The sequence below is a fragment of the Aulostomus chinensis genome, chromosome 16, assembly GCF_037954235.1.
Source record: "Aulostomus chinensis isolate RoL2024-O1b breed Wild chromosome 16, RoL_Achi_v1.0, whole genome shotgun sequence".
Taxonomy (NCBI): Eukaryota; Metazoa; Chordata; class Actinopteri; order Syngnathiformes; family Aulostomidae; genus Aulostomus; species Aulostomus chinensis.
In genome coordinates this window covers 5,809,253-5,835,402 of record NC_141335.1, presented here as the reverse complement: position 1 = coordinate 5,835,402, position 26,150 = coordinate 5,809,253, and the positions used below count along the sequence as shown (strand labels likewise).

General features: G+C 42.0%; 1 protein-coding gene across 17 annotated transcripts in view; it reads right to left on the bottom strand.

Annotated features, from left to right (window-relative positions):
- camk2g2 (calcium/calmodulin-dependent protein kinase (CaM kinase) II gamma 2) overlaps nucleotides 1-26,150 on the bottom strand; it is a 105,041-nt gene that overhangs the window by 42,020 nt on the left and 36,871 nt on the right. For all 17 annotated transcript variants that reach the window (XM_086179656.1, XM_086179660.1, XM_086179663.1 and 14 more), the window contains 2 exons: nucleotides 16,180-16,490; nucleotides 15,000-15,094 (listed from right to left, as the gene is read on the bottom strand). In XM_086179656.1, coding sequence (XP_086035782.1) covers nucleotides 15,000-15,094; nucleotides 16,180-16,244 — 160 coding nt within the window. In that variant the 5' untranslated portion in view covers nucleotides 16,245-16,490. Of the gene's footprint in view, nucleotides 1-14,999; nucleotides 15,095-16,179; nucleotides 16,491-26,150 lie in introns of those variants that run through there.

The following is a 26,150-nucleotide window of genomic DNA, read 5'->3' as shown; positions in this document are numbered from 1 at the left end:
CTACATGTTAACAGACCCATCACATTTATGTTCTCACTTTTAGCCTGGGAAACACTAAAGTCTCATCTGATGACAAGATAATAAGAACTGATACTGTATGAGATAAATGAATGACAGACTGACAGAAGCTGACAGGCAGACAGAAAGAATAACAGTCTTTGGGTCAGTGTGGTCCAGAGCAGGCGAGGCTATAAATAGATCCAATCCTCCTCCAGCTTACAGCCCTGAATCACACTGACCTGGCCCGCCCTGCATCATCAAGCACAGAGAGGCAATGAGACCCAAAGTGAGAGACAAAACAGAGAGAGACTGACAGATGGAGGCGTACGACGAGAAGCACAGGGGCGAGTTTCTGACGCTGATGTTGCCAGATCACTCTTTCCCTCCCTGTCAGTGTTTCCTCCTCCTACAAGAACAAGTCCACTCAGACATTCCGTCACTGTGGGAGGTCAGCCTGATGTCCCTGGGCTGAGTCGGAGTCTCGTGCCCCCTACTCCGAGCCAACAGCATAATGATGTCAACACAATTGGAGGATGATGAGGATGAAGATCAAGATAGTGTTGATAATGTTCCAATTATAATGACACTGGTGCCGACAGTGATGCTAATGCAGTGGGGCGGATTTTAAAATACATTAACTGGTGAAACAAAGGTCAGCTGGTGCTTCTTTTGCGTCTCCTCTCTTTGCAGAGCAGGACACACACAACTTGAGCTGCGACAGCAAATACTTGTACCGCCATGCTGCTTCCAGGAACCCCGGACGACAAAACTGAAGACAGCTCCGCTTGCTCAAGTGGTCTCCATGAGTCTCTTCTGTGTTACACCAAAATATCTGAGATTAACACCCTGAGAGAGAAGACACAGTCCTTTACAAGCTTCAACATGTTGCAGGTTATTTTGAGGGTCCTGACCTTTGCCTACAAGCCCTCTGGTAGTTCTTGCACAAAGTAACTCGAGCAGAGATATGGCAACATGAACAAAAAATTTAATTATATATATATATATATACTTGCTGATAAATCAAGCTGTCTGGGAACAAAATCTAGTGTTTTATTAACTAATATCACAAGTATATGGTGAACCGAGAATTTAAAAAAAAAAATCTTTTCGGCACCTTTCTGAGCCTTTTTCTTTCTCACAAATCCCTGCGGGGTCGTCTGTGTTTACATTTAACAGATCAGCTTTGTGGTGAATGTTGAGAGGCGTGACACTTTCGCTTACAACACACACACACACACGCACACACCCACACACATACATACTGGATTTATTGCTGACCCAAGGACTGCCAGGCTAGCATGGGTTATGTCAATGTTGTTATGGGATAATCCGGACACAAGCTGGAAAGGGTTGTTTCTTTAAATGATATTAAAAGTTCATTGAAGGTATCGTCAGCTTATGAAAGGGAGCTGCAGAAGTACCACATAATTCAAAAAGTTCCGATTTGTTTCAGCCGCAGTAAATCTTTGGCACAGAAGTGACTCACCCAGCTACGTGGAGTGGTTAACTTTCCTTTTTTCGCCCTCTCTTAACTCCGTCTGTGCTCCTGCGTCATTGTAACCTTCATCGTCATATACCGTCTTCATCGCTCATAGGTTGACCACCACAAAATCACACACAAACACAATAGGAACTAACATGTGACAGCATTTATGCACTTCTCTGGTCCTGACTCACCATCTTTACACAGACGAATCAATATCGAGTCGATCAGTTCTCATCAGTGCATTCCTTTGGCCCTATCTTAGAACAAACATAGGTGTGTCATGTATGACTGATTTAAGAGAGGTTTAAAGTGAAGTCAAAGGATGTAGAGTTGAGAGAAGGATGGAGCTGCTGGAACTTTAGTTGTCTTTTGCGGGCATCTTCAACTTAAAAAAGAAAACAAAGGGGAATCTTGGGTTGTCAGTTCACATCTTTATCTATGTCAATCCCTATTTAACCTCAAATTCTCCTTCTTTGTTAAACTGTGAAAATCCTGGGCATTAGCACTTCATCATCAACTCATCATTTCTGCCCAGTGACCCTCAACTAATGCTCTTAGTTTTACCGTTCTTTTAAAATATTTCATCAAGGCAGAAAAGTTTGACGGTCTTTTCTCGAGTGGAAAAGAAAAAAAACAGCGATTTAATAATGTCTAAATATAAACAGCCGATGACAGTGGCTTCTTACGTAGCCACTACGGGGTTTTTTTCCCCCTCATGGTGTCTAGTTCAGTTCAACTAACCCAACGTAAGATTAAAGGTACATTAGAGTCATCTCATCTACTCCGCTAGCTCACTGTGCTACATATCATTAGGTGCATTTGGAAGCTGATCAGCATTGACGCTCATGAGCACGAGCAGGAAATTGTTGCTAATTTGATTCCACAGCAAAACAAGCTAAAATAAAGCTTAGTCCAAAGCTTAGTAAAGCTGAAGACCAGGCCAGTATACCCAGTTTATCAATAGGTGTCGCACTAAGCACATCCAGTCCTTGTCTGTACAACACTGCTGCCAATTCTTGAAACTTTCAAGACAAACTTTAGTGACTCTGCACAGAAGTAAGAAACCATTACTCTGTTCGTCTAGTGAGCAAAAATTCCCTTCACGCAGCCGCTGACACAGGATGAATGAGCAGCAGTTTAGAGAGCAATTAGGCTGCTTTTACCTTCGTCAGCTGGGGAACGTTCTACAAGTACATAAAGCCAAAATGCCAGCATAACCATGATCTTCACATTGTGTTCATAGGAATTTTGTCAGGTGATGTGAGTGACAGCAAGTCAATGTGCCACATTTCAGTAACTAACTCACCCTTATCCCCATGTCCCATCCATCCATCTATCATCAACTGCTTATCCTAACTCGGGTTGTGGAGGGAGCAGTTCCAGCATGGAACCCCAACTGGTTCAGTTGCCAATACTGCCTTCATCTTGGTCGGTCGTCTGTACAAACATATCTAACTAATATCTAATATCATATCTATTAAAGTACAGGTAATCAAACCAAATCCTTGTTTTTATTCTGTTATTACAACATGACAACCGTCATTTGTTTGCATCTGCTGTATTTGAATCCCTTTTTTATATTCAGTCAAAACACAGTGTTCCGGCAGCGTGTGTTCATTTTGCGGTTCAGACATCCTGTTAAATAAAGGAATTTATGAAATGTGTACTGATGACACAAATTGGTCCCAAGAATAGTTGTGGAGGCAAACAGAAGGCCACTTTATTCCAGCATATAAATAACGTTGCCCAGGCAGGTTTACAGCCTTGATGCGTCAGAGAGCAGCCTCGATTCTCGCTTATTGATATCTAATCAATGATGAGCGGCTCTTCCGGACAGAAATCCTTCAGCCCAGCATGACCAGCTCAGACAATCACACACAATCTGCTGGTTATTCCCGCAGAGACACTCAGCCTAGCTTGTGGTAAGACGAGACACATGAACACACAGTTCAACAAACATGTTAAAGCATTCAGTAAAGCTTTGTAAAGAGCGACAGCTGACATGGATCATATCTGACAGCTCAGTAGGGATCGTTCAATCCTAGAATACAGCAAATAATGACACATTTTTTTAATATTTACCAGGCCTACTGTTCCTATCAAGCATGTTCCACATTTATTTTTGGGGTCTAAGGAATTTATCTTGTTTGTTGTATGTACAAAGATGTGACATAGTGCGGGTTGAAAGTTTTCTATATAAGCAGTGAGCTGTGTGTTCACACATTCCTCTAAGAGTGTGTTTCTGGATGGACCAGAACCAGGCCAGTACTTCGTGAAGTGTTTGCTCCTCCATTGATAAAACATGTAAGTGTTGGAGATTCCCATTGGATGTTGCTCTTTCAAAAGCAATCAGCACATACTACGCCATCAGTAGTTCACAAAGCTCCCTTGCTGTGGGCCCGTGGTTTATTTTTCAGCTGTTCTGACAGTTCAAAACCGGCAGACTTCCTCATGATAATTTCAAACACAAATATTCCATGTCCTTCCTCTGAGCCAGACTTTGGACCAGCAGCGTCAAAGACCCCCGACAAGCGAACCCAGCAGTACGACCTCCAGGAAGTGCGTGATAAGCTCCACATCACGAATGGACTCTTGATTTCTTGCTGCAGCTTGAGTCTGTTAAGAGCAAGAGCGGGCTGGCCGTTGCTGCTGTGTAGCTGGTTTTTACAGCAGCAATGATGTATGTTTGTCCAGTGAATAAGGCGGCAATAAAACCATTTTCGTGATGTGACAGCACACAGCCTGTTACTGGGACCACTATAAATGTACACGTGAAGGAATTCACATTAAAAACACACCGACCACCCAGTGCTAGCCTGGTGTAACACTAGTTTTGGACCTGGTCATGTTTGTCACACATCACTGGGTGGAATGGATTGGACTGCTTAAACCTACTGTCACCTTTGGCCAGTGTATAAAAACAACAAAAGTTAATTTATAAGTCAAGTCAAGTCAATTTTATTTGTATAGAGCCAAATCACAACAAGGGCGGCACGGTGGTGCAGTGGTCAGCACTGTCGACTCACAGCAAGAAGGTTACGGGTTCGAGCCCCGGCTCGGGCACGGGATCTTTCTGTGTGGAGTCTCCATGTTCTCCCTGTGCCTGTATGGGTTCTCTCTGGTAACCCCACCTATCGCCCAAAGGATGCTGGGATTGGCTCCAACCCCGCCACCCTTAACAGGATATGCGGTAGAAAATGAATGGATGGGTGGAAATCACAACAAAAGTTATCTCATGACACTTTAGAAGTAGAGTAGGTCTAGCACCACACTCCTTCAATGACTTGACACCCAACAATTCTCCATGACCATGTTGTCCATTCATGCATATTGCTATGCAACTGATTAAAAACATAAAAACTTATTGGTCCTACTGGGCAAAACTGATACCATTTCAAATGATTCTCTGGATCAATTAAAAAAAAAAAGTACTGATGTCAAACCCCATTAATGTTCTGGCAGCTCATTTGTAGTTCTACTAAACTGTGTATTGAGAGGAGGCTACATGTCAGGGCAACAGGCCCTGATCCAGACTTTTATTGTGAGTAAACTTTAATCATGAAAGGCTGTTTTGATGGTAACCTTGGATGCAGGCACAAACACACCGATGCTGTTGGCGGAGCACCCGTCACCAGGAGTACGCGCTCAACCACATGATATACCACGCACAGTTGAGTCCCCGCTAAACACATTTAATGGGAGACTACAAAGTGTTGTTCAAGCAGCAATTATCAAATGATTCTAACTTGGCCAAAAGCCTGCAAGCAAGGGCCAACTGTTCAGGTGAAACTACTACTAGACTCGTGTGCGTGTGCGTGTGTGTGTGTGTGTGCGTGTGTGGCTGATCAAACATCCTCCTCTTGGGAAAAGAGCAGCCTTGTGCAAAGAGCTCTCGGTGTAAATGGAGATAACGACAACAAAAGTTGAGCCAATATTTACACAGATGACTGTATGTTGTGTGTACATTGTGAGCATGGCTTTGTGTGTTTTGTGTATGTCTGTGTATCTTTGGATATACAACATGATAGAGATGTCATCGTGGACTCAAAGAGGTTTCTGGTTACTCAGCTGATAAGTAAAACGGTTTAGTTCCTGGAATAAATATTGAACACTTAATAATATGAATAAGTACAATGAGAGCAAGAGAGCAAAAAAGAAGTAAAAGAAATGTGGTCATCATGCCTGGCTGAAGTATTCCAAATGTCAACCCGAAGCAATATCTTCAAGTTAGTTTAATCCAGGCAAGTAAGCGAGGGTCATTCAGGTTTCCAAGATTAGTCAGAACAGTACCGACCAATCAAGTTAAGCAGGTTCTGGATCCACGCAGCTTAACGCTCCATTACTCCATCCAAAATTTTGTACGTTACATCCAGAGACTATTCACAGCTGCAGAGTTCCAAAATTGAGGCTAGAGTTACTCAAAGAATTATGTACCAACATCACACACCTAACAACATCATCTGGTCACAGTCTTTCATTTTCTTATTGTCAAATAATCTATCAAAGAGACCAAAACCAACAATTACTTCGACAACTAAAAAGTATGCTCTGCATCACAAAAACCTAACATTCAGCCCTCCAAAGTCAAGAGCTCCATTCTCGTCCAGAATTAAAAACCCAACGTTGAGGGATGAACTGAAAATAATCCCAAAGAAACACACTCATCCATTGCAGTAGAACCAAAATCTACATTTGAAAGATTTATATCCTTAGATTTGGGTTCTTGAGTAGGGATCAGTCAAAAGTACTGAGAGATAAACAGAAAGTCCTCTTCGCTTCTCAAGTTCTACACCCCTGTGTACTTGCTAACATGGATGAACAGGTGGTTATCATTAGATAGTCTTTTGATGGGATTTGATGGCAGTAAAAACTAAATAGAATGTTGAACATTTGCTTTCCAATGGCCAGACTTTATCTAAAAATGTAAAATATGTGGTAGCTCAGCATAAGTACATTGCAACCTACATATCTGTTGATATAACACCTGTCCAGGTGGTTTAGGACCAGTAGAAGATTCTCCTTAAATCTAGGAAACCACAGATTTTCTGAACTGATCAGGTCAGAAGGTTAAAGACTGAAGCCCTGGAAATGGGACTTTTATCAGAGAGAAATTCAGGAGCACGTCTCCTCTGTCAGGTGACTGACAGCCAGGCTCTCTGAACAGGTTCTCTCAGCTTGGGGACTTGGCGTGTTCTCGGTGCATCCACCATGTTACTCTTCATCGTATGTGACACCCAGTGAACGCGGTGACCACGTTTATGTAACCTTGGCTGACAGGTGTGAAGGATAGGATGCAAGTAAGCTAGCTGTTACCATGGAGACAAGGCGCTAGATTGACAGCATGCCAATGAGTGTGTGGCCTGGGATGTATGACACCCCCACCCCTGTGTGTCTGAATAGCATTGAGTGAGACACACACACAAACACACACACAATTTATCATAAAACACCAGATTAATACTGTAATTTTCAATGTTGTTTTGTGGATCTCTTCTTCATTCTGCATAGGAAATGCAGCAGCCATGTGCTTTTAAAGAAAAATGTGTATTTATTCTCTAATTCCAGAATATTTGGGATTGGTGGCCATCAAAGGGGATCTTAAGAGTCTGACTCTCTGGTCTTCTCAAAATCTGATTCAGTTCAAAGGGCCACGATTCAAACATAAAATATCATAGATGCATTTCAATGTGTCATATTTTCTTATGTATGATGCTGATGACATGCTACTTTTAAAACATCACATATGTAATGATCCATAATTAAAATAAACGTGATTTTATCAGACATTCCTAAATACATACACCTCTCTGGCAGTGGTTTATGGTCCAAGCACATTTCCCTAATAATAATTATTGATCAAAATACACACATGCTGGGAATACCAATGCCAGAGTGGATTGATTATATTGATCTGAAGACTTTTGCTTTACCTTTAGCAGCTTGTAGGTTAAGTTGACATTCGCGGATGTAATATTATACTATTACTACTCTTAATTTGGATGTTGAAGAAAGTTTTCTTTGACACACTCTCATGTCGGCGAAATGCTTTGCACAGTCAGACCTGTTCCATGCTGATCTGAGCTGGTTTAAAACTTTTTTGACGGACGGGCTTGAGCGGGTGACATCATCCACTGTTACTTTTCCAAAAGTATCCATTCCAATATGGACGGCCAAAGACCATAGAGCTAAAACAAGAGGGAAAAGCAAGACAAAGTACAAACTTGAGACTGACAGTTGGGGAAGAGCACTGACAAAACGATGTGATTTCCCTGATGCAAACACACACACACAAAACCAAACACAAAAACAGTCCCACGCATTATTGCTGGATGCCTCTCTCTTGTGTGTACACGGTTTTATTGCCTTCTCAATCCCGACTGCTGCAATATACAATCTCAATAAAAAAAATTCTCATTTAAGAAAACAGTTTGATGTCACTACTAAAAACTCACTTCCCTGTCAAGTCTACATACTGCCCACGTCTCTCTCAGCTGTGAATACCGACACCTAATCTTTAGTGTTGCGAGAAGCTTCGGATTTGATCGTTTGCGTCTGTTAAAGATGATGGAACACATTTGTTGTGCTGCTTTGGACCTGAGACGAACTTGGAGAATTCAGTGGTTTGCCCAGGAAGTGGTTGTCTTTCTTTACTGTATTTACCCCCCCCCCCCCACTGAGTACTATTGCAGTACTTGGGTGCTAATGTGATTCATATTGCGTTTACTTATTGCTTTATGCAACAAGGATTAAATACTTTCTTTTTTGGGGCTCTTTAGGACACATTTTGCATAAGTTGAATCGAACAACATTTGATTTATCGCCTTGGACGACTGATACAATGTGAGATTTTAACTGGAGAACAAAAATAGAAAGAACATGTCTCAGGTCTGAAAACTACTCAAATGTTTTCTTACTTTGTATCCTTCACACAGTTCCTGCAGCCTTGTGACATCATTTCCCTCAAAAGTCTCAACCAGGAGAACCTGCACTTCTCCAGCACTGTACTGTATGGCCGATGAAATTTTTATTCAAGTTGGCTTGCGCGTCACGCCATATGCTTCGGACAGGAGGGATAATGATGAGCAGTCAGAACAGAAAAGAGGGCAAGATGAATATGATGGTAGAAAAGTCTTTGTAAAAAAAAAAAAAAAACTGAACCTCACAACACACACACACACACACACACGCACACACTGCTGTCCTGATAAGGAAAGAGGAAGGTTTGTATGACGTGGGAAGACGAACATGCTGCATACCGGTTACATTTCTATTAAACTATTTCTGTTTTGGAGCCCTGACGACGTCTCACTCTCGCTTTCCAGACCTACATCTTTCTCTTTCCATATACGACTCTCTCACTCTCTCCCTCTCATCAAATATTCACAGTTGGTCTCATTAAACATTCACCGCGCAGTGCTGCTACGTTTATCTGCCCTCTGCCAATCAGCCTCCAGGAAGTTCACCAGAGCCCACCAAAAAAGCTTGAAAACTAAAAACACACATGTTTTGTGTTGTGTTTTTTTTTTTTTCTCTCTGCCTGCATGGCCTGGGAGGCTGCGGCTTCACGAAGAGGAGGTGACTCGAAAGAGAAAGGAAGGAAGAAGTGACAAAAAAGAGAAGGGAATAGCCGTGGCTACGGGGAAAACAAGACACAAGAAAGAAAAGCAAAAGAAAAATGGAGAAAAGTCTGCTCCTCAGTCCTTGTCCATGTTCACTGGGAGCCAAACAGCCTTGCACCTCAATAATTCAACAGTGGGACAAGTGCCGCCAGCCTCCCCCCCTCCTTCACTCTCTCTCTCTCTTTTACCCGTGACCACAAGGCCTTAACTAACAGAAGAGTAAATGCACGCTCATTTCACAGTTCCGCACAGTACGTAACACATAAATGATGCTAAAATCAACATGAATCAACAACGTTCTGTTGGGTCATCTGTGGATCTGTGGCATCTCAATCACTGACCTTTTGATTCCCATCCAATTCAATTATATAATTAGAATTTAATGCATATATGAGATAAATTATAAATAATTAACCCCCACCACCACCAACACACACACACCCAACTAAGTGGAATTACACATTACCGATCCTTGTTATTATGGATGCACAATTATGTGAGCACGCGATCGCGGAGGATGTAGATACTTCTTGTATCAATTCAGCAGTTAATATTTAGAATCATCCAACTTTGATCAAGTCTTGATGAAAAAACAACAACAAATTCATAATTCATGGGCTTGTCCAGAAGTTTTTGAAATAAAGAAAATGTTTGTAGAAAATGTACAATTTTTACATTTAATGTAATGTGAATATCATATAAATCTGTTTCTAGACAGAAAATATCAACCGGTAAATATCGGTCAGTAGCCAAATAAGGTGCACAATTTTGGCATATCTGTAAATGAATAAATAAAATTTTGAAAATCCAATATTGAGCGTCCCTACTTGCAATCGTTTCAAAATTGTGGGCATGAAACACTTAAGGCCACACCCCAATCGGTGATGTCACAGCAGGTTTTTCCTGTGCTCCGTAAACCTGATGTACCTGTTTTGATATCACCAGCCCACTATAGTATGATTTCTTTGCGCTGTAAAATGAATGAGGCCGGACTAACTTCACAATGATGCTCCAACTACAACAGCTATGAAAAGTACTTGTAAACTTCCCTTTCGGGTGTTTAATTTTGTGATGAATCTAACAACTGATCTCTGATGCTATCTTTGCACCACATAGCTTCTCCAAAAGACGTGTCAAAATACACTAAACATGTAACATGAGGTTTGAAACTTCTGCCTCCCATGATTTGTATCGGATACCGTCACTGCCTCCTACTTCTGTATGATTCTTAATCATTATTCCAACTGACTGGATCAAAGATTGATCATTTAAATTAAGTTAAGTTTAAGCACTAATCGCTCATCTTTACGGGGCATTGACCTCTACCATCATATTCAGAGTACATACTAGAGAAGAGATGAACTACTACATATGACTTTGTGCAAAATTTCATCTTAAACTGGATCATTTTGCCTCCAAGTAGCACTCCATAACCTCATATGTCTCTATTTTGCTTTTTTTTGTTTTTGTTTGTGCGCGCTTATTTACTTGCAGCATATTGTTCCTCTACTGTGAAAAATGTTCTTACAACACCAAAAAGCGGAACAGTCTATTATGGTACTCAGCAAAAAAAGAAACTAAGTGAAAAGTTGCTAATGGTTCACTTGGTTACTTTGTCGCTTGAGCACAATTGGAGGAGCCTAAAGAATTGCATCATTTCAAGTCATTTTAATCCTAATTTTAATCCCCAAATATCTAACTTTGGTTTGATGTTTTTCCATAACAAATAAACTGAAAGAATCAAATTGGAAGTAAAACAGTAAATACATGGGACGTGTCCTTGATGTGCGTCTCTGTCAACGTACACGTGTGTGAATGTCAGTAGAAGTGACAGAACCACGTGTGCTGCATCCGACAAGGCGCATGCATGTGACGCCACATGACCCAGCCATAATCGCTGACCTCACTGGCAGCCAATGTGCCCTCCCTAAAACCACAGGGGGTAGGGCTTAATCCTGCGCGCGCCCGCACACACACACACGCACACACGCGCACACACACACACACACACACACACACGCACAAACAGACACGTCTCTTAAATACAATTGACACTATGAAGTTTCCCAGACATCAAATCCCAGACGAGAATGTAATGGACATTTCCTGTTTGTAAACAATAACAAGGATCATAAGCAGAGATCTGACTCACAGTAAGTGTGGATTTCTTAACCTGCTCGCGCTGCTACAGATGCTCTCGATCGCCAGCTGCAGCAGGACACCACTGGCGCTCGCCAGCCCAGACACGTTAATGCTCATTTTGTCCTGTGAAATAATCTGCATAATGTCTGTTACTGTTTCACGGGTATTAGGATTTGCTTTTTATCAGTTCAGATCACATTTTACTCTAAGTTGTAAGTGAGATCTGACAATGTAACTATAACCATGTCCTGTGTAGCCATCTTTGCCGTCTGTGAGATAGCATTCGCTACAAATATGTCTCCTGAATTAACCACATACTCCCACACTGGGGGTGATGCTAACAGGGTAGCAGTCTGCAAGAAGTCAGTATTTATCTGAGCTTCCATTCATCGGACAACAAAGTATTCATGTTTCCATCATCGTCTTATTTGTGCCGATTTCATGAGAGCTCAAGAGTCCAGATTTCAGTAGGTGGTGGTAAAAGTGGCTCCCAAACATTGGTTAGAACCTCAGCCTTTCAAAGTTTGCACCTTGCACCTGTTAAAAATGCAGTCAAGTTGGTTACCTGTCAGTAAACTAAGCTCCCCTTTATTAAGACAATGGAGGAAAAAGAGCTCACAATCATGGCACCAAAACATCTGAGAAGCAGCATGTGGAAGTATTTGAGATCAATGATGAGATAATGGCAAGATTCAGTCGTGGAGCCCAAACATGCTGATGAGGACGGAGGAGGAGAGCAGTACATTGACCACTGCAACCACAACCGCAGCGGGAGCTCTCGCCATCACTGATGTCACACTGGTTGTTCACGTCCATTTACTTGCATTCTGTCTCTCACGCTCTGCTCCGGGGATGATTTATATGCAAGCACACGCACACCACCATCCTCTGATGAAAATATGTTTTGTGTAGCCTAGTTTCTTAACTCCAGACCAGTTGATGGAAAAACACCTTTTTTTTTTTTTTTTACATTTCCAAAAACTGCTTAAAATTGACACATGAAAGGTATTCATCCATATTGTTGTACTTGTACATCTCAGCAGTTATTAAATGATATTATATCATAATTCCCACAATGAGTACGTACAAATAAAAAAAAAAGACCAACCATCTTGTGCGCATTGTGACAGCACCGGTGTGGTGTCACATACAGGTCTTGTGCGTATATATTCAAGTGTGAAAATCTTTTAGTTAGTGAGGGAAAATAAGAGTGTGACCATGACCTAGACCCACCCCCCCCCCCCCCCCCCACACACACACACACACACACAGATAAAAAAGCAGTATCACTGTCAGACAGCCTATGGGATGAAGAGTTTCACCCCTGCTGTTGCCGGGTTACTAGCTCCGGACCACTGCCAGCAAAGCACTGCATATAACACACACACGCACGCATGCACACACACACACACACACACACACACATCACCTAGTGAGAAGGGTATTTTAAGATCTTTCCTCAAATCAATCTTTTGTTTACTGAGCAGGGAGGGAGAGTCAGGAGAGGGAACAACATTAAAAGAAAGGAAAATGACATGAGTGGGGGGTGTTTGAGAGGGAGGAGGAGGTAGACAGACAGAGGATCTCATGGGAAAAGAACCGTCCAATCAGTCTAGAACTGCCTCTGTTCGGCAGTTCACATCATCACTCAGCCTTTGGTGTCCTGGTCTGACACCTACTTGGATGAACATGGAGCACAGAGTCTGCAGCACCCTCGAAAGCCAGGACACGCAGGGTCACGCATGTGTCTACGAACATATGTGACCACCAAAAAGACAAGAATGCTACAATTTAGCTCCTTGACAGCAGTCAGTAAGTGTCTAACTGCTACAAGTACAGGCAAACAATAACAAAGTAGTTGTGACTTGTCAGGTGAATTTGAAGCAAACTGTGTAAATGTTATGTTCGCCGTGAATCCATCACCTGGTTTGAAACCAATAAAATTGGCTACAAAAAGCCACCAGAAGGTGGCGGTAAAGGCACATTCGTGCATGGCAGTCGAAAAAGGAACAAACGACAGAGGAAAAAGAGAAGTAATAGAAGTAACTAGTGTATTTTGTTGCCATCATTTGGAAACAGCGCAGAATAACGTTGACAGACTGACGATGAGGTTGAAAGTTTCAAGTCAAAAGCGGCGCCATTAGGTTCCTTGAAAACTTCCCATACAGCACATATAGTATTTTGCAAAATAGTTAGCTACATAGCAGGAAGTCTGCTCGCGATGCTACTGTCGGCCCAACTCTACTGCTGACAGCGCTAAGAGTACTGTTAACTATGGAGTCCAAGGACAAACTAAGTGATGTCAGTATTTCTGAATAACCCCAAGCATCTTTTACATTACCGGTCTCTGGAACAACTCCAGTCCACAAATACATGATGATGTGAGCCAATGAAATCTTGCCGGCACGTTCAACTATTCTCAGGACTACATGCAAATTTGAATCAGGAAGTCAGTCAGTATAGTGTGACGGACAGGAATGTGCTCTCTCGCTCTCTCTTTTATTCTTGGCCGGTGTGGTTTAAAACCTATGGGATTGCCTGAATTCTCTAGATTCTTGACCTCTCTGACCTTAATGCTATCAGCACTGAGGTATTCACAGATTACTAGAGCTGAGCATTTACTTGTACAACAGTACCAGTACAACAGCAACTGCATTGAAGGGAATATTTTGATATCAAACTGATTATGATACTCTGAATAAGATGCTGCCACATGAACAGTCTTATCTAACAACCTGAACAAGGTCATACTCAGTGTAAGCAATGATAAGTGCAGCATTCTAATATTAGTTGTGTCATTGAGGCGTATTGTTGATGTGTATTCATCTTAATCACACTCTACCAGAGCAGGAATATTCGGTGACACATTCTGCAGTCCTATTGCTCAGTTGCTGACGCAACTCATTTAGTCGTGGCTCCTGTTTGAACAAGGTCGATAGTAAGAGTTCGCATGAGAAAACAAGTTGGTAGTAACTGAAATTTTGAGAAAACTCCCTGTATTTTGCCAAAATTCATGAAGAGACAACTTCTTCTTCTGCTACTCTGTTTGTTAAAGTTATGTGCAACTTTGCACATAGCTTGTGGCAGCGTTACACAGCCTTTTTTATTTGCTCTAAGCTAGTTGATGCTAACTCACCTAATGTGCATTTCCTTTTTTTTTTGCAACATTTGACATTCTATTAAAATTCACTATGAAAACAATTCTGAAAAACAATTATTGCTGGAGAAATAAAGAAGGGTATTTAGGTTAATATATTAGGCCATGTGTAACTCAGCCCACACTGAAAAAGTGTTGACAAGAGTACAGGTACAAATGCAGTGACAGCAAAACACAGTATGTTTTTTCATTCTTTTTGTGTATTCATTTCAGCTCAGACTGATTATCTGTCTTTATGTGCTGCAGATGGTTTTCTGTTCCTTAATGCCCAAAACAAATCAGCCCAAAAATGGCAATCCAAACCAAACCGTGGGCCAGCTTGAGCTGCCGCACCTCTAATAGTAACCATAATAAACCAAAAATGGCTGCATACAACTGCCAAAGCTAACTAAATCTCACAGAGCGACTTCAACCTCAGCTCTGCCAGGTGGCTTGCAGCTCTTCAGGAATCTCCGCTGAAGAGGAGAGGACAGAGCGTTGGGTGGGCTCGCTGCTTTTCAGGAAATAAAGTAACAAATCCTGCAGCAGAAGTACAGCTACATCCCATTTGTCAGCTTTCAGCGTGCATAAGGTCAAAGTATTACTGAGCACTTACCTCGAGCTGAGAGCTTTTTTGTGTTAATAATTTTAGCAGCATACTCCTGGCCGGTGGACTTCTTGACACATCGTCGGACGACCGAAAAGGCACCCCTGGGGCAGAAAATAACAAAGTCAGAGAGCACATGATCATAAACAGGAAAGTGCAGGTTTCTCACACTACTAAGGATCATATAAAGAGAGGGGAGTCAAATGCATATTTAATACTGTCTGATATGTTTGTGCAGGAGATGTGAGTGTGTGTGTGTGTGTGTGTGTGTGTGGGGGGGGGGGGGTTCTCGGCTTCACAGTGGTGGAGGGCGGGTTGTATTGTGAGAGGATCCAGTCATTAGCCAGGAAACGCGAGAAGGCAACAGGCGCAAGGTGGAATTAGTCTTCTGAGCCTGCATGGTTTTGAACAGATGCCTCCTTTAAAGTCATGCTGTTGGCCGTATTAGTAGGTGGAGCACCTCTATTAGCTGCACGCAGAGATTAGATGTTACAGCTTTGCAACCACTCTGATGTTTAAATCCTTGATGCAGCACGCTTGCTACATGTGTGTGCAAAAAAAATGAAAAAAAAATGAAAAAGTGCAGTCAGGTTTGCAAAGCGTGGTGTGTGTGTGTGTGTGTGTGTGTGTGTGAGAGAGAGGGAGGGAGAGAGAGAGAGAATGTGTGTTACAGTAGCTGAGCGCTGCAGTCTGCTTAGAAATGCATAAGAAACAGGCGAACAGGAGCCTGGAGATGCCACCGTACAGGCTGCAGCGGCAACGAGTTTTCGACGCCTGCAGATACAATTGTCAAACAAGTTGAGCGGATGTCTCACACCTTTTTTTGGGGTTACAGAGAGAGAGAGACAGAGAGAGAGAGAGAGAGAGAGAGAGAGAGAGAGAGAGAGAGAGAGAGAGAGGAGATAATGGTGCGGTGCACCTTTAAAGAAAAACTCGGGATTAATAAACCCATGCGCTGCTATGAACCTGCCTGCAGCGTACTGTTGCTGAGGAGGTCGCCGAGCCTTCCCTGTTTTTGACAGCCCCCCTCCTCCTCTCTCTCTTTCTCTTGTCAACAGTCAAGTCAACGCGCACAATGGAAGAAGCAGCAGCAGCAGCAGCAGCAGCAGCAGCAGCAGAATCGTGCAAACACACACACGCACGCACGCACAAACACACACGTTCAGAGCAACAGAAGAGGGTCGCTTACTTGCCGAGCTCTTCGTACAGCTGATACTCATCCGTGAATCTGGTGGAGGTTACCACTGTAGCCATGTTGACTGGAGTGACGGGGAGAGGAGAGGAGAGGAGAGGGGGGGATCGCCTCGCGCTTCGGTGGCTGCCTCGCGCAGGTTTCGGGGAGGAGGAGGAGGACTCGTGAAGGCAGAGAGAGAGAGAGTGAGAGACAGAGGGAGAGAGAGAGAAAAAAGAGGCTCGAGCTCTGAGGGAGGAGGAAGAGGGAGGGAGGGAGGAGAGCTGAGCCGTAGTAGCGAAGATCCTCTATGAACAAGATGAGTCACCCTGTTTGAATAAAGATAAGAAAAAACTGGGTTCAAATGTGGGCGTGAACCTTTGAATACCGCGTCAAACTGAATAAAAGCACTGGACACACCTTCCTGGTGTGAAAAAATAAAGCCCACGTGTGTTCTGCATCCTGCATTATTCATCATGACCAGCAGGGGGTGGGGTGGAGCGGGTGGGTGGGGGGGGGGCCTCCACTTGTTGCAAAAACTCATTTGTATAGAAGTTTGTTAGAAAACTACAGTGTATGATTTGTGCCGCAGGTGAGAATTTTTTTTTGAAAAATACATATATGAAATCAGATATTAAAGCCAGGATTCAAATATTGTTTTGTGTGATTTTTTTTTTTTTGAAAAAAATAAATCATTTGCATTTCCACCCATTTCGAGCAACCTCTTGAACTGTTTGGCTTTTGCATTTGGTCATGTTGCAGAGTCCACCTTTTTTTATGAACTTCTCATTAAAATAAGGTACGTCAGAGGGAGCATGGCGGTGCAGTGGTTAGCACTATCGCCTCACAGAAAGAAGGTTCCAGGTTCAAGTCCAGGATCGGGCATGGGATCTCTCTGTGTGGAGTTAGACATCAAGAGGGGACTCTAAATTGACCGTAGGTGTGGCTGTGAGTGTGAATGGTTGACTGTCTATATGTGTTGGCCCTGAGATGGACTGGTGACCTGTTCAGGGTGAACCCCACCTCTTGCCCAAAAGCCACTAGGCTCCAGCTCCTCTGCGACTCTTAAGAGGAACAGATGGATGGATGGATGGAAAGAAGCATTTGCCTCTGTGCTGTTACTGATGTAATGACACTCAATCAAAAAAATCTAACTGAACATCAGAAAGGTCGATAACAATCTCAATGAGAAAAGACAATTAATATCCTTGAAAACACACTGTGTCTCATAAATTCGTAGCCATAAAAATACATCTTTTTAGATCTGAAGAACATTTTCAAACATTGTCAAAGGAGCAGAAATAGATATAAGCAGAATCAACACTTTAAAATGCCACGATTGGAAAAAAACGAAACACATTGTATTTCAGTAATACGAAATATTGACCTCTCTGTGAAACTGCATTATTACATATTGTAAACTGCCTTACTCTACTAAATACACATGCTTGACTCATAAACAGTCAAAGTGCTGTTCCCTCATTCCTAATTTAGCAGATTCTATCCTGTGTTTTTAAATTGAAACCCTGGCATTGTAATATTTCATGGAGCCGGTTACTTCCCTGCTCAGGGAGAGAATCATCAGAGTGAGACCTCTCTCTCTCAGTGATAGTCTTTGGCCGTAGTGGTGGAGGTGGGATGTAAGCAACGCGAGATCTTTTGTGGTGTATCAAGAGCTACAGATCCAGGTTCAGTTTCAGCTTATTGTCTTTCCATCCTCCACTTTATGGGCAGAGCGGTGAAGCTGACAGTAGAGCAGCTGGTGAGGGAGCATCCTCTGAAGTTATGTGGTGAGATGGGATGCCGCAATATTTTAATGTTGGCACAAAGCAGAGAGAAGCATGGTCACGATATTATGGTTCTGACTGGCAACGTTAGGCCACAACTGGGGGATGATCATGAGTCAGTGTTCAGATTGAGGTCCACAGACTCTGCTGACGTTCTTCTGTTATATGTAAACCTTTTTAGAAATCATACAGAATCCTGATCAGATGAGGTCATTTCAGGAGAGAATCTTATCCAGCGAGCATCTGCTGTTGATGCACACTATAAATAAACGACCGATCATCTACCTGGGATATTTTTGCAATATTTTTACAAAGTTTCCAATCTTGTTTCAAGTATCTGATGGCAATGACACAGAAAATAGGTGGCCTTTTAACACTGTCATTTACTGGCGGGCACATGCCAATGCCCTGGTCCCTCATGGTCACACGACAGGCGCTAGTTACTGTTGTGGAAGCAAAGGAAGCCCGCATCAGGGGGCAGGACGGGGCAGGTGGAGGTGAGTTGCCTCTGCTGCAGCAGGAAACAGGTTTCAGTGCTGTTTGTGACAGACGTCTTTCACTGGATTAAAAAACCAGCAATGTTTTCCTGACTTCAGCTGTTCTCAGAGTTAACTTTGCTAACGTGTTTGAGTTCCATTCACAGCACTGTTTACTGTACATGAAGCTAGCCAGGCTTTAAACATTATTTTCCAATCGTCAATGTCTTGACTAGAATCTATTGTCAGTATCATCACAATAAAGTTCTCTGAATTACAAAACACCACTAACAGCTCCAGCATCGCTTTTTTGATCAAGATTTTCCAAAAAGCCATGAGAACCAACGAAAAAACTCTTGAAGAAGCAAAAGAGAACAACTTTGTTCAATCACTTCCCTTTGTTTTCTCTAGATAACAGGATGATTTAATCCGTTATAATGAAAAAACAAGCCTAGTTATATTGAGATAACACAATATTTAACTCGTGACCTTTAGATGATTGCTTCAAAGTAAATGCAATCCTGATTTACTGTCTATTGGCATGTTTCCACTATGCTAGTCTAAACTATGAGTAGATCACCACCCCATAATGCTGCGTTAAGATGTTGTGGTCATTCAACATATTTCTATAAAAAAATGTGAGAGTTGCAGTTACTTTTGAATTAAGCTTTATTTGCATGTTTTTGTATTGCAGCGTCTCTGCAACAGATTCTAAATCACAACCATAAAAGGCTGAAGTAACCCATTAATGTAACCCGTAATGCTCCATCACTGTTACGTCACACTGTGTTAGTGTCGCTCCCGAGGCCGTCTCTTTCTGACAGCGCGTTTGCATAAAGAATATCACCTTCACAGCCAAAATGGACAGGTCGTCCAACTCCACTTCTGCCAAAAAGATTTTTTTTTTTTTAAATCCGTCAAGGATCATAACCGTCAAGGTAACTTAATCTCAATCACCACTGTCATTAATCAAAATGCAATTTTTGCAGGGGATTTACACATTTGTAATATAAATACAAAGAGAGACCAAAATCAGCCAGAGCAGCCGGTCGGGATCTGTTGAAGGAGCTGAGGCTTCGATCCCACTCAGATGCAGGTTTAGGGATTTAAAACAGTAAGCTGGAGCATCAGTGTATAAGAGACAGGAGATTATGTAACGGCCTGTTGCTCTGTATAAGTTTCATGAATATCTCATGAAGGGTATTAATATCCTCTTGGCAGCTTGTTTAAGTGTGTATTTACTGTTGCACACACACGCGCACGCACACACACACACACACACACACACACACACACACACACACCAATGAAAAAAAATGTTACAAGCTTGTGTTAATTAAAATTTGGTGTTGCTCACAATCAAAACATTTCTTTTTGATTAAAATGATGTTCTGATAAACAAATCTAATACTGCGCTAAGTGCTTTTAGATAGAAAAGTGCTGTATAAATGTTGTCTATTTTTCAGGTAGCCTCACATATTCTGTGAGAAAATTAAAAAACAAAAAGGATCATTCCAAGAAGAGTATATATATCTATTTTTTTTTATGTCTTACTGCAGGTCCAGAATGGATCTTGCAGAACTTATTACTTCTGTCAGAAGTGACCTAAATTTGATGATGTTCCTCCGTTGGAAGAAACAAGCGCACGCCAGCTGGCGTGACATGTTTTTCAAAAGATTGGTCAAATACTTATTACTTTATTTAATACTTCTGACTTCTAGAGGGACTTGAGATAATGTCCGTCTCTGCATTATTGAGCATTCATGTAGTTTTGCTGAGCCGCAGCAGCCTCTGCTGGTACGAGTGACACTGCTGCTTTCAAATTTGATTGTGATTTGGCAGGGTACCGCACTATTGTTAACATGAGCTGAAATGACGCACCTGATTCTGACAAGAAATGTCAGTTATATCTGGACACACTTGAACAAAACCTTTTTTAATCCAAAATTCAGTGGGTTTGTTTGTCATTTAATCATGGGATACTTCAAAAAAGAAATTCAGACTAGAATTAAATGGTGAAGCTGCTGAGAGGAGCTGTAGAGTTTGGACTTTTGTTTGGATTGGATTTTGAAAATGTGACTAGTTTGTGATCGACTACAAAGGAATACTTTAATCGTAATACTGAAACTTAAGGAATCCACGGTCAGAATATGCACACGCTCCTTTCTGTGCTTAGCCTCTAAAATGAAAGTGTGAGTCTGGAACTGTGTTTAGACAGCATCGCTGCAGTGAGCATCGGAGCACTGCGACCAGTTTCTGGCATAATTACAGTGAGCCACTTTTATTTGAAAGCCTAATTAGCAAGGGTGCAGAGGTACGTTCGTATTAATTGCTGAGCTTCTCTGTGATGAGTCTGTCAGAAGAGGCTTGGACAGCCTGTGCGCTGGCAGGTTGAAGGGTGGGTGGTAACAGTGGGACACAAACCTTATGACCCGTGTGTGTCTCCATGCAAAGTCTTATCACAAGCTGCACATCCCTGAGCTCTGAGCAAAGGGCTAAAAATGGAAGTGATTAAATCAGGGGGAAAAAAATGGACTTCTTCCTTCTGATCATCTTGTACTTTTTCACATTTGTCTTACACCTCCTTGCAAACATGGATGGGGGCGGTCCACAGACGAAGAGGTGGTTTAGGATGCAAAACTCATTTGTAAAGTGCAATCTGCAAACTTGTGGGAGCTTCATTCAATCAAAAATATTGTCGTTGTTGTTTTTTTATTCAACATTTCTCTGCCAAACTACAGTACCAGACGTATGTCTTGTCAACTTGATATCTATAGGAACACCCTGAGGGAATTTCTTGAACTGACAAAAATTTTGGTGGTCAAATGTTGCTGTGTAGAGTCAAAAACTGCATCTCCTCTGAAGGAGGAACTTGGATGCAGTGAGCAGCAGCTGTCTAGTTCCTGCTGCCGTTGGTCAGTTGTTCTAATGGACTACTGGCTTCATGCTGGTGTTTCAACTTAATCTCAACATTCCAACCTCATTCTCGACATTTCGACTTTATCCTTGACATGCAGAATAAAAAAAAAGATCTTCCTTTTCTCATTTTTCTTCTACTTTTTCCCCCGTGACCCTAAGACTCTTCTGTGGATAGACGATGAAAACTCTAAATGATAGCAGAAGAAAAACTGTAGAGAAATGTCTAACCAGGAGTATTGGAGATAGCATTTTAATACTTCTGGCGATTAAGGATAGTGAGAGACAGAAAACTTGGAATTTAGATTCACGCTAAGACACCAAGAATACCATCTTGTGTTACTAAAATATACACTGGCCAAATTTCCTTTTTATATTTCCAACTTTGTCACATGATAAAACGAATCCTCCAGCCATCACAAAACACGTTGTTGTATAACATGATATTATTAAAGGAGTTCCTCTCAGCTCAATATGTTCAAGAAGCTCAATCTCCTTGCAGCGATGATACAGTAACGGCAATGTTGTGGAAGCGTTGAGGCCAAGGGGAATGACTCATTCAGCAGGAATGTTTTCAGCTTGGCTCATGGCTGCTTTACGTATCTTTCGAGAGCCTCGCTCCCTCGCGCTGACCACTGACATCACAGCACTTTTATGGGTTTGAGTTGTATGTGTTTGTCTCATGATTCCCTCCCTCAACACCCAAGGGTCAAACCTTCCCATCTGCTTCTGAACTGAACAACCCAACACTCCGACAGCTCACTGGACGCCGTTCAGCAAATCATTTTATCAACTTTCACTCATATGAGTTTCCTCATGTTCAGCACATTTGTGAGGATCTAACATTGTCAGTTACCAAATCGCCACAGTCCTAAAAAGGCATGTATTCATATATCAGAGTTTTCAGTGTCCCAACTGACCCCTTGATATTACATTATCAGTCTGAGTGTGAAGAAAGCAAAGAAAGCCATCTAGAACACAGTGGCCATCACGAGGAAGGAAACGTTTTATTTAAAAGAGCATCGTGAGCCCGTTTTATGTCTGAATTCAATTCCCCGAAGAATGTTACAATCGTAAGTTAGCCTTCCCTTCAAATTATCCTTCAACAATGGATATGACAGCTTCCTCCCACATATTGGATGTCACTGTGTTCCTGTGTGTGTGTGTGTGTGTGTGTGTGTGTGTGTGTGTGTGAGAGAGAGAGAGAGACACCTCCTCCGTGATTTATATCATCTGACGGTGCCTTATTTCTGCAGGCCATCACAGTACACTGGAAATGGGTTGTGTGGGCATCTAACGATTGTCTTCACCAGTTTCCTGCACGTTTGAGCCTCTGAAGGTCTCCCAGCAACATTCCTACTGTTAACTCAAAGTAGTCTTGACAATTTCATCACCAGAATCATTTCGTGAGGTTTTCCGTGTTGCATGCACACATACAGGAGATTAATAAACTTCAATGCTCCATGGAGAGGAAACATATTCATGAAATGTGAATGTTCCTCCAGAATAGATGGCTTCCACTTGATTCCTTGCAGAAATTGTCTGGGTTTCTCCTTGGGGGTCTTGATTCTGCTCGTGAATTGCTTTTGCAGTCATGTATAGGAAAGAGGGACAGGCGATATATCTTCCTGAGTTTACAGTCTCAATTGCCTGCTTCAATCCCTCTCTGAGTATGATGTTCTTTTTGTAGATTATGCTCCAATTTCTCACAGACCCCATCACACAGAAATATGTGTAACGACCATAGATTCAACCCACGACATTACACAGAGGTGGCAACTGTTCAAACTGCACAGCAGCACCATGGTAATAATAAAAGAAACTCAATTAGGATCCATGAGAGACAAGAAATCCCTGGTTTTATGGTTCAGTATTCTGGCCACCAGTTCATGTTGTTTTGCATTTTTCAAAAGTGGGGTTAGACATTCAGTGTTCAAAAGCTGCTTGAAATGACATTGAATGTTCAAAAATAATATTTATAATGGTTTAGCAAAGTTATGGTCTGGTTAGGTTTGAACGCCAAAACATGAACGTGAACGTGAATGGTGCCCAAATCTCCCACTGCACATTTTGTTTATACAAAATACGACCCCAACACTGCAAAAAAACAAAACAAAATCTTGTCAAGTATATTTATTATTTATAGACAAAAAAAATCTCTGCAATTCATATACAACAGAGACATTCAAAGTGTAGCATCTAAGTAAGATAAAGAGGCTTGTTATGCTAGCAAAAAACAGCATATTGAGATTTTACTAGTAATAACTTAATTTAACTTGTCATGTACTCTCTTGTCTTGATAGCTCTTGTGTTTTAACAAGTTGCCACGCTTGAAAAATGTTGTTAAATCGAAGACTTCGAGTGCCAAAAAGGAAAAAAGGGTCTTAATTGAATACAGTGAGACTATTTCCATTGTGCTACTTCATCATTTTAACTGCCACCGTGCGTGGGGATGTTTCGAGGTTGTGGTTGCTTGAGGCTACCTTGTGATTGACAAGTTTTAGGTTGAATCTGGACAGAGATGTTCTACATGATCACCTCCAGATGCAAAAACTCAAGATGGCAACAGCCAAAAAACAAAAACAAAAAAAACCCAGCCAAACTCAACATATCAGAATAAAACTCTCAAAAACAAAACAGTGGGTAAAATCCCACTTGCTATGGCCACACATTTTACAGTCTTTTCCCTAAAGACAGTTTCGACAAATAAAACACTCAAAAACATTCAATTCCTCAGTGAACTGACACATTTATTTAACTGATGTATTTAAAGTTGAGGATACATCCGCTGTGTGGCTGTAAACGAGACATTTTAATTTTCAGGCACGTCAGACATGACGAGAACCACACTCCTGGGGAACTGTCTCTTCCCTCCTCCACTCCCTTTTATTCAACTGTACACCGCAGAGCTCTGAGCTAAACGTGGCTAATACCGCAAACTGGATGTGCCAAATGAGCATGAACAAGCGAGTAGGATGAGGAGCAAAAATGAGTAAGAACTATAAGGGGGTGGTTTGCTGAGGGAATGTGAAAAGAGCTGATTGGACAGTGAGGAGGAGGAAGGTGAGGGGGAGGCGAGGGGGGAGAGTGACCAGAGGGGGAAGAAAAGGCAAAGGAGGACAGCTAAATATTCATTAACAAGCCACCGGGGAGAAATCTATAGTCCTGTTGCTGCTGCTGCTGCTGCTGCTGCTGCGTGGGATTGCAGCTGACACTCGCGTCCACAAACACTTCTACATCCATACAGGTAGGCACACCTCCTAAAGGTCAAAGGTTGAGTTCAGAGTTCATTTGATCACACTTCTGTTTGTTTTGTGCACTCTTCAGTGTCTGACAGAGTTTGTTTGCAGTCATGACGTGTTAAAAATAATTTTGGCATTCATACATCTTATTAAACCTCTGAGCTGGCGACAGCTGTGGGCTGGAGGCATTACGTTCATGGTTCTAATGTCTGTCCCATTCTCCTAACATGACATCTCAGGAACGTCTTCAGGGAATATATTCACATTTAGCATAACCATCCAACCATAGCCACGCGCTGGGCTCCAGGATGAACTGAAAAGACTGAAATGGTCAAAGGTCAAAGTCACTGTCCCCCTCCCGTGTACGAAATATTTGTCCCATTCATGTACGTAATCGTGACATCTGATGAACATCTTCAAATAAAGTCCAAAGGATGAAATGAAAGATTCTAGAGGTCAAAGGTCAAAAAAATCCCTATGAAAGGCACATGTGGAGGAGGCTTACGACCGCAATTCAGAATTTCTCGTTCTCAAAATTACTTCTGTGAAGGTAGCGATGCATGTAGCTCTTTGTTAGTAGTTCATCTCAGATAACTATTGGATGGACTTTAAGGAAATTCTGTTGGAAAAAAGGATAAAAGATGTAAGGAAAAAAGCCATTTGGATGAAATTGTAGATACAAGATCCTAAATAGGATTCTAGGCCATTGGCAGGACGGTAGCTATTAGCAGTATTTTTCCTGGCATAGATGAATTTCAATGAGATTCCTTGAGTTCATAAAGGTGGAAAGAACATTTTAGCTTCCAGAAATCATCCCGACCATATTTTATTCTAGATCTGTAAGTCTGGAATGTCTATTCTCAATATAATGGTTAAAATCTACAAAAAATATTGATGGGAGTCATTGAGGTGATGTATTTTAATTACAGAGGTAAGTACTAAACAGAAATACTATGGATAATGTTCTGGATCGGTGATCTGGAAAAAAACTTATGGATTAAGGGATTTTCATGGGATTGTGTTCAAATTCTGTATTCACGTAACCTTTTTGGCTGAGGTGCTGTCTGACATCTGTCTGCTTTCTAGTTTTATATAAGACTGCAGACGAGTAACATGTAAAGGACTGAAAAAGACTGATAGTGTCATCCACTGAGCCTTTGTCAGGTAGTCATAGCTGCAGGGATCAGATATTACGCGGTGGTCAGAGGTCTTTCAAAGGCAGGAGAGTGTACCATGAGCAGAAGTGAGCCTGTATCGCCCCTAAGAACAAAAGAAAAAGGTGACATTTGACAAAACAACCCCTGTGGGTGTCCTTGGAGGGTCTGTTAGAATGACAAGGAGATGAGACATTGAGAGGTCACCCTCCAAGCCTTTCTTCCTCATCCCTTGTCTGCAGGCTTCACTTCCAAACGCACACACTCCATCTCTCTGTATTAATCAGAACATGGATGCAGACATATACGTACAATGACACACACACACGCACACACTGCTCCCTACACAGTCCAAAGTCACCCTGCTGCAGTTTGGCTGCAGGACAGTCAATGAGTCAGCTCGCTCAGACAGCC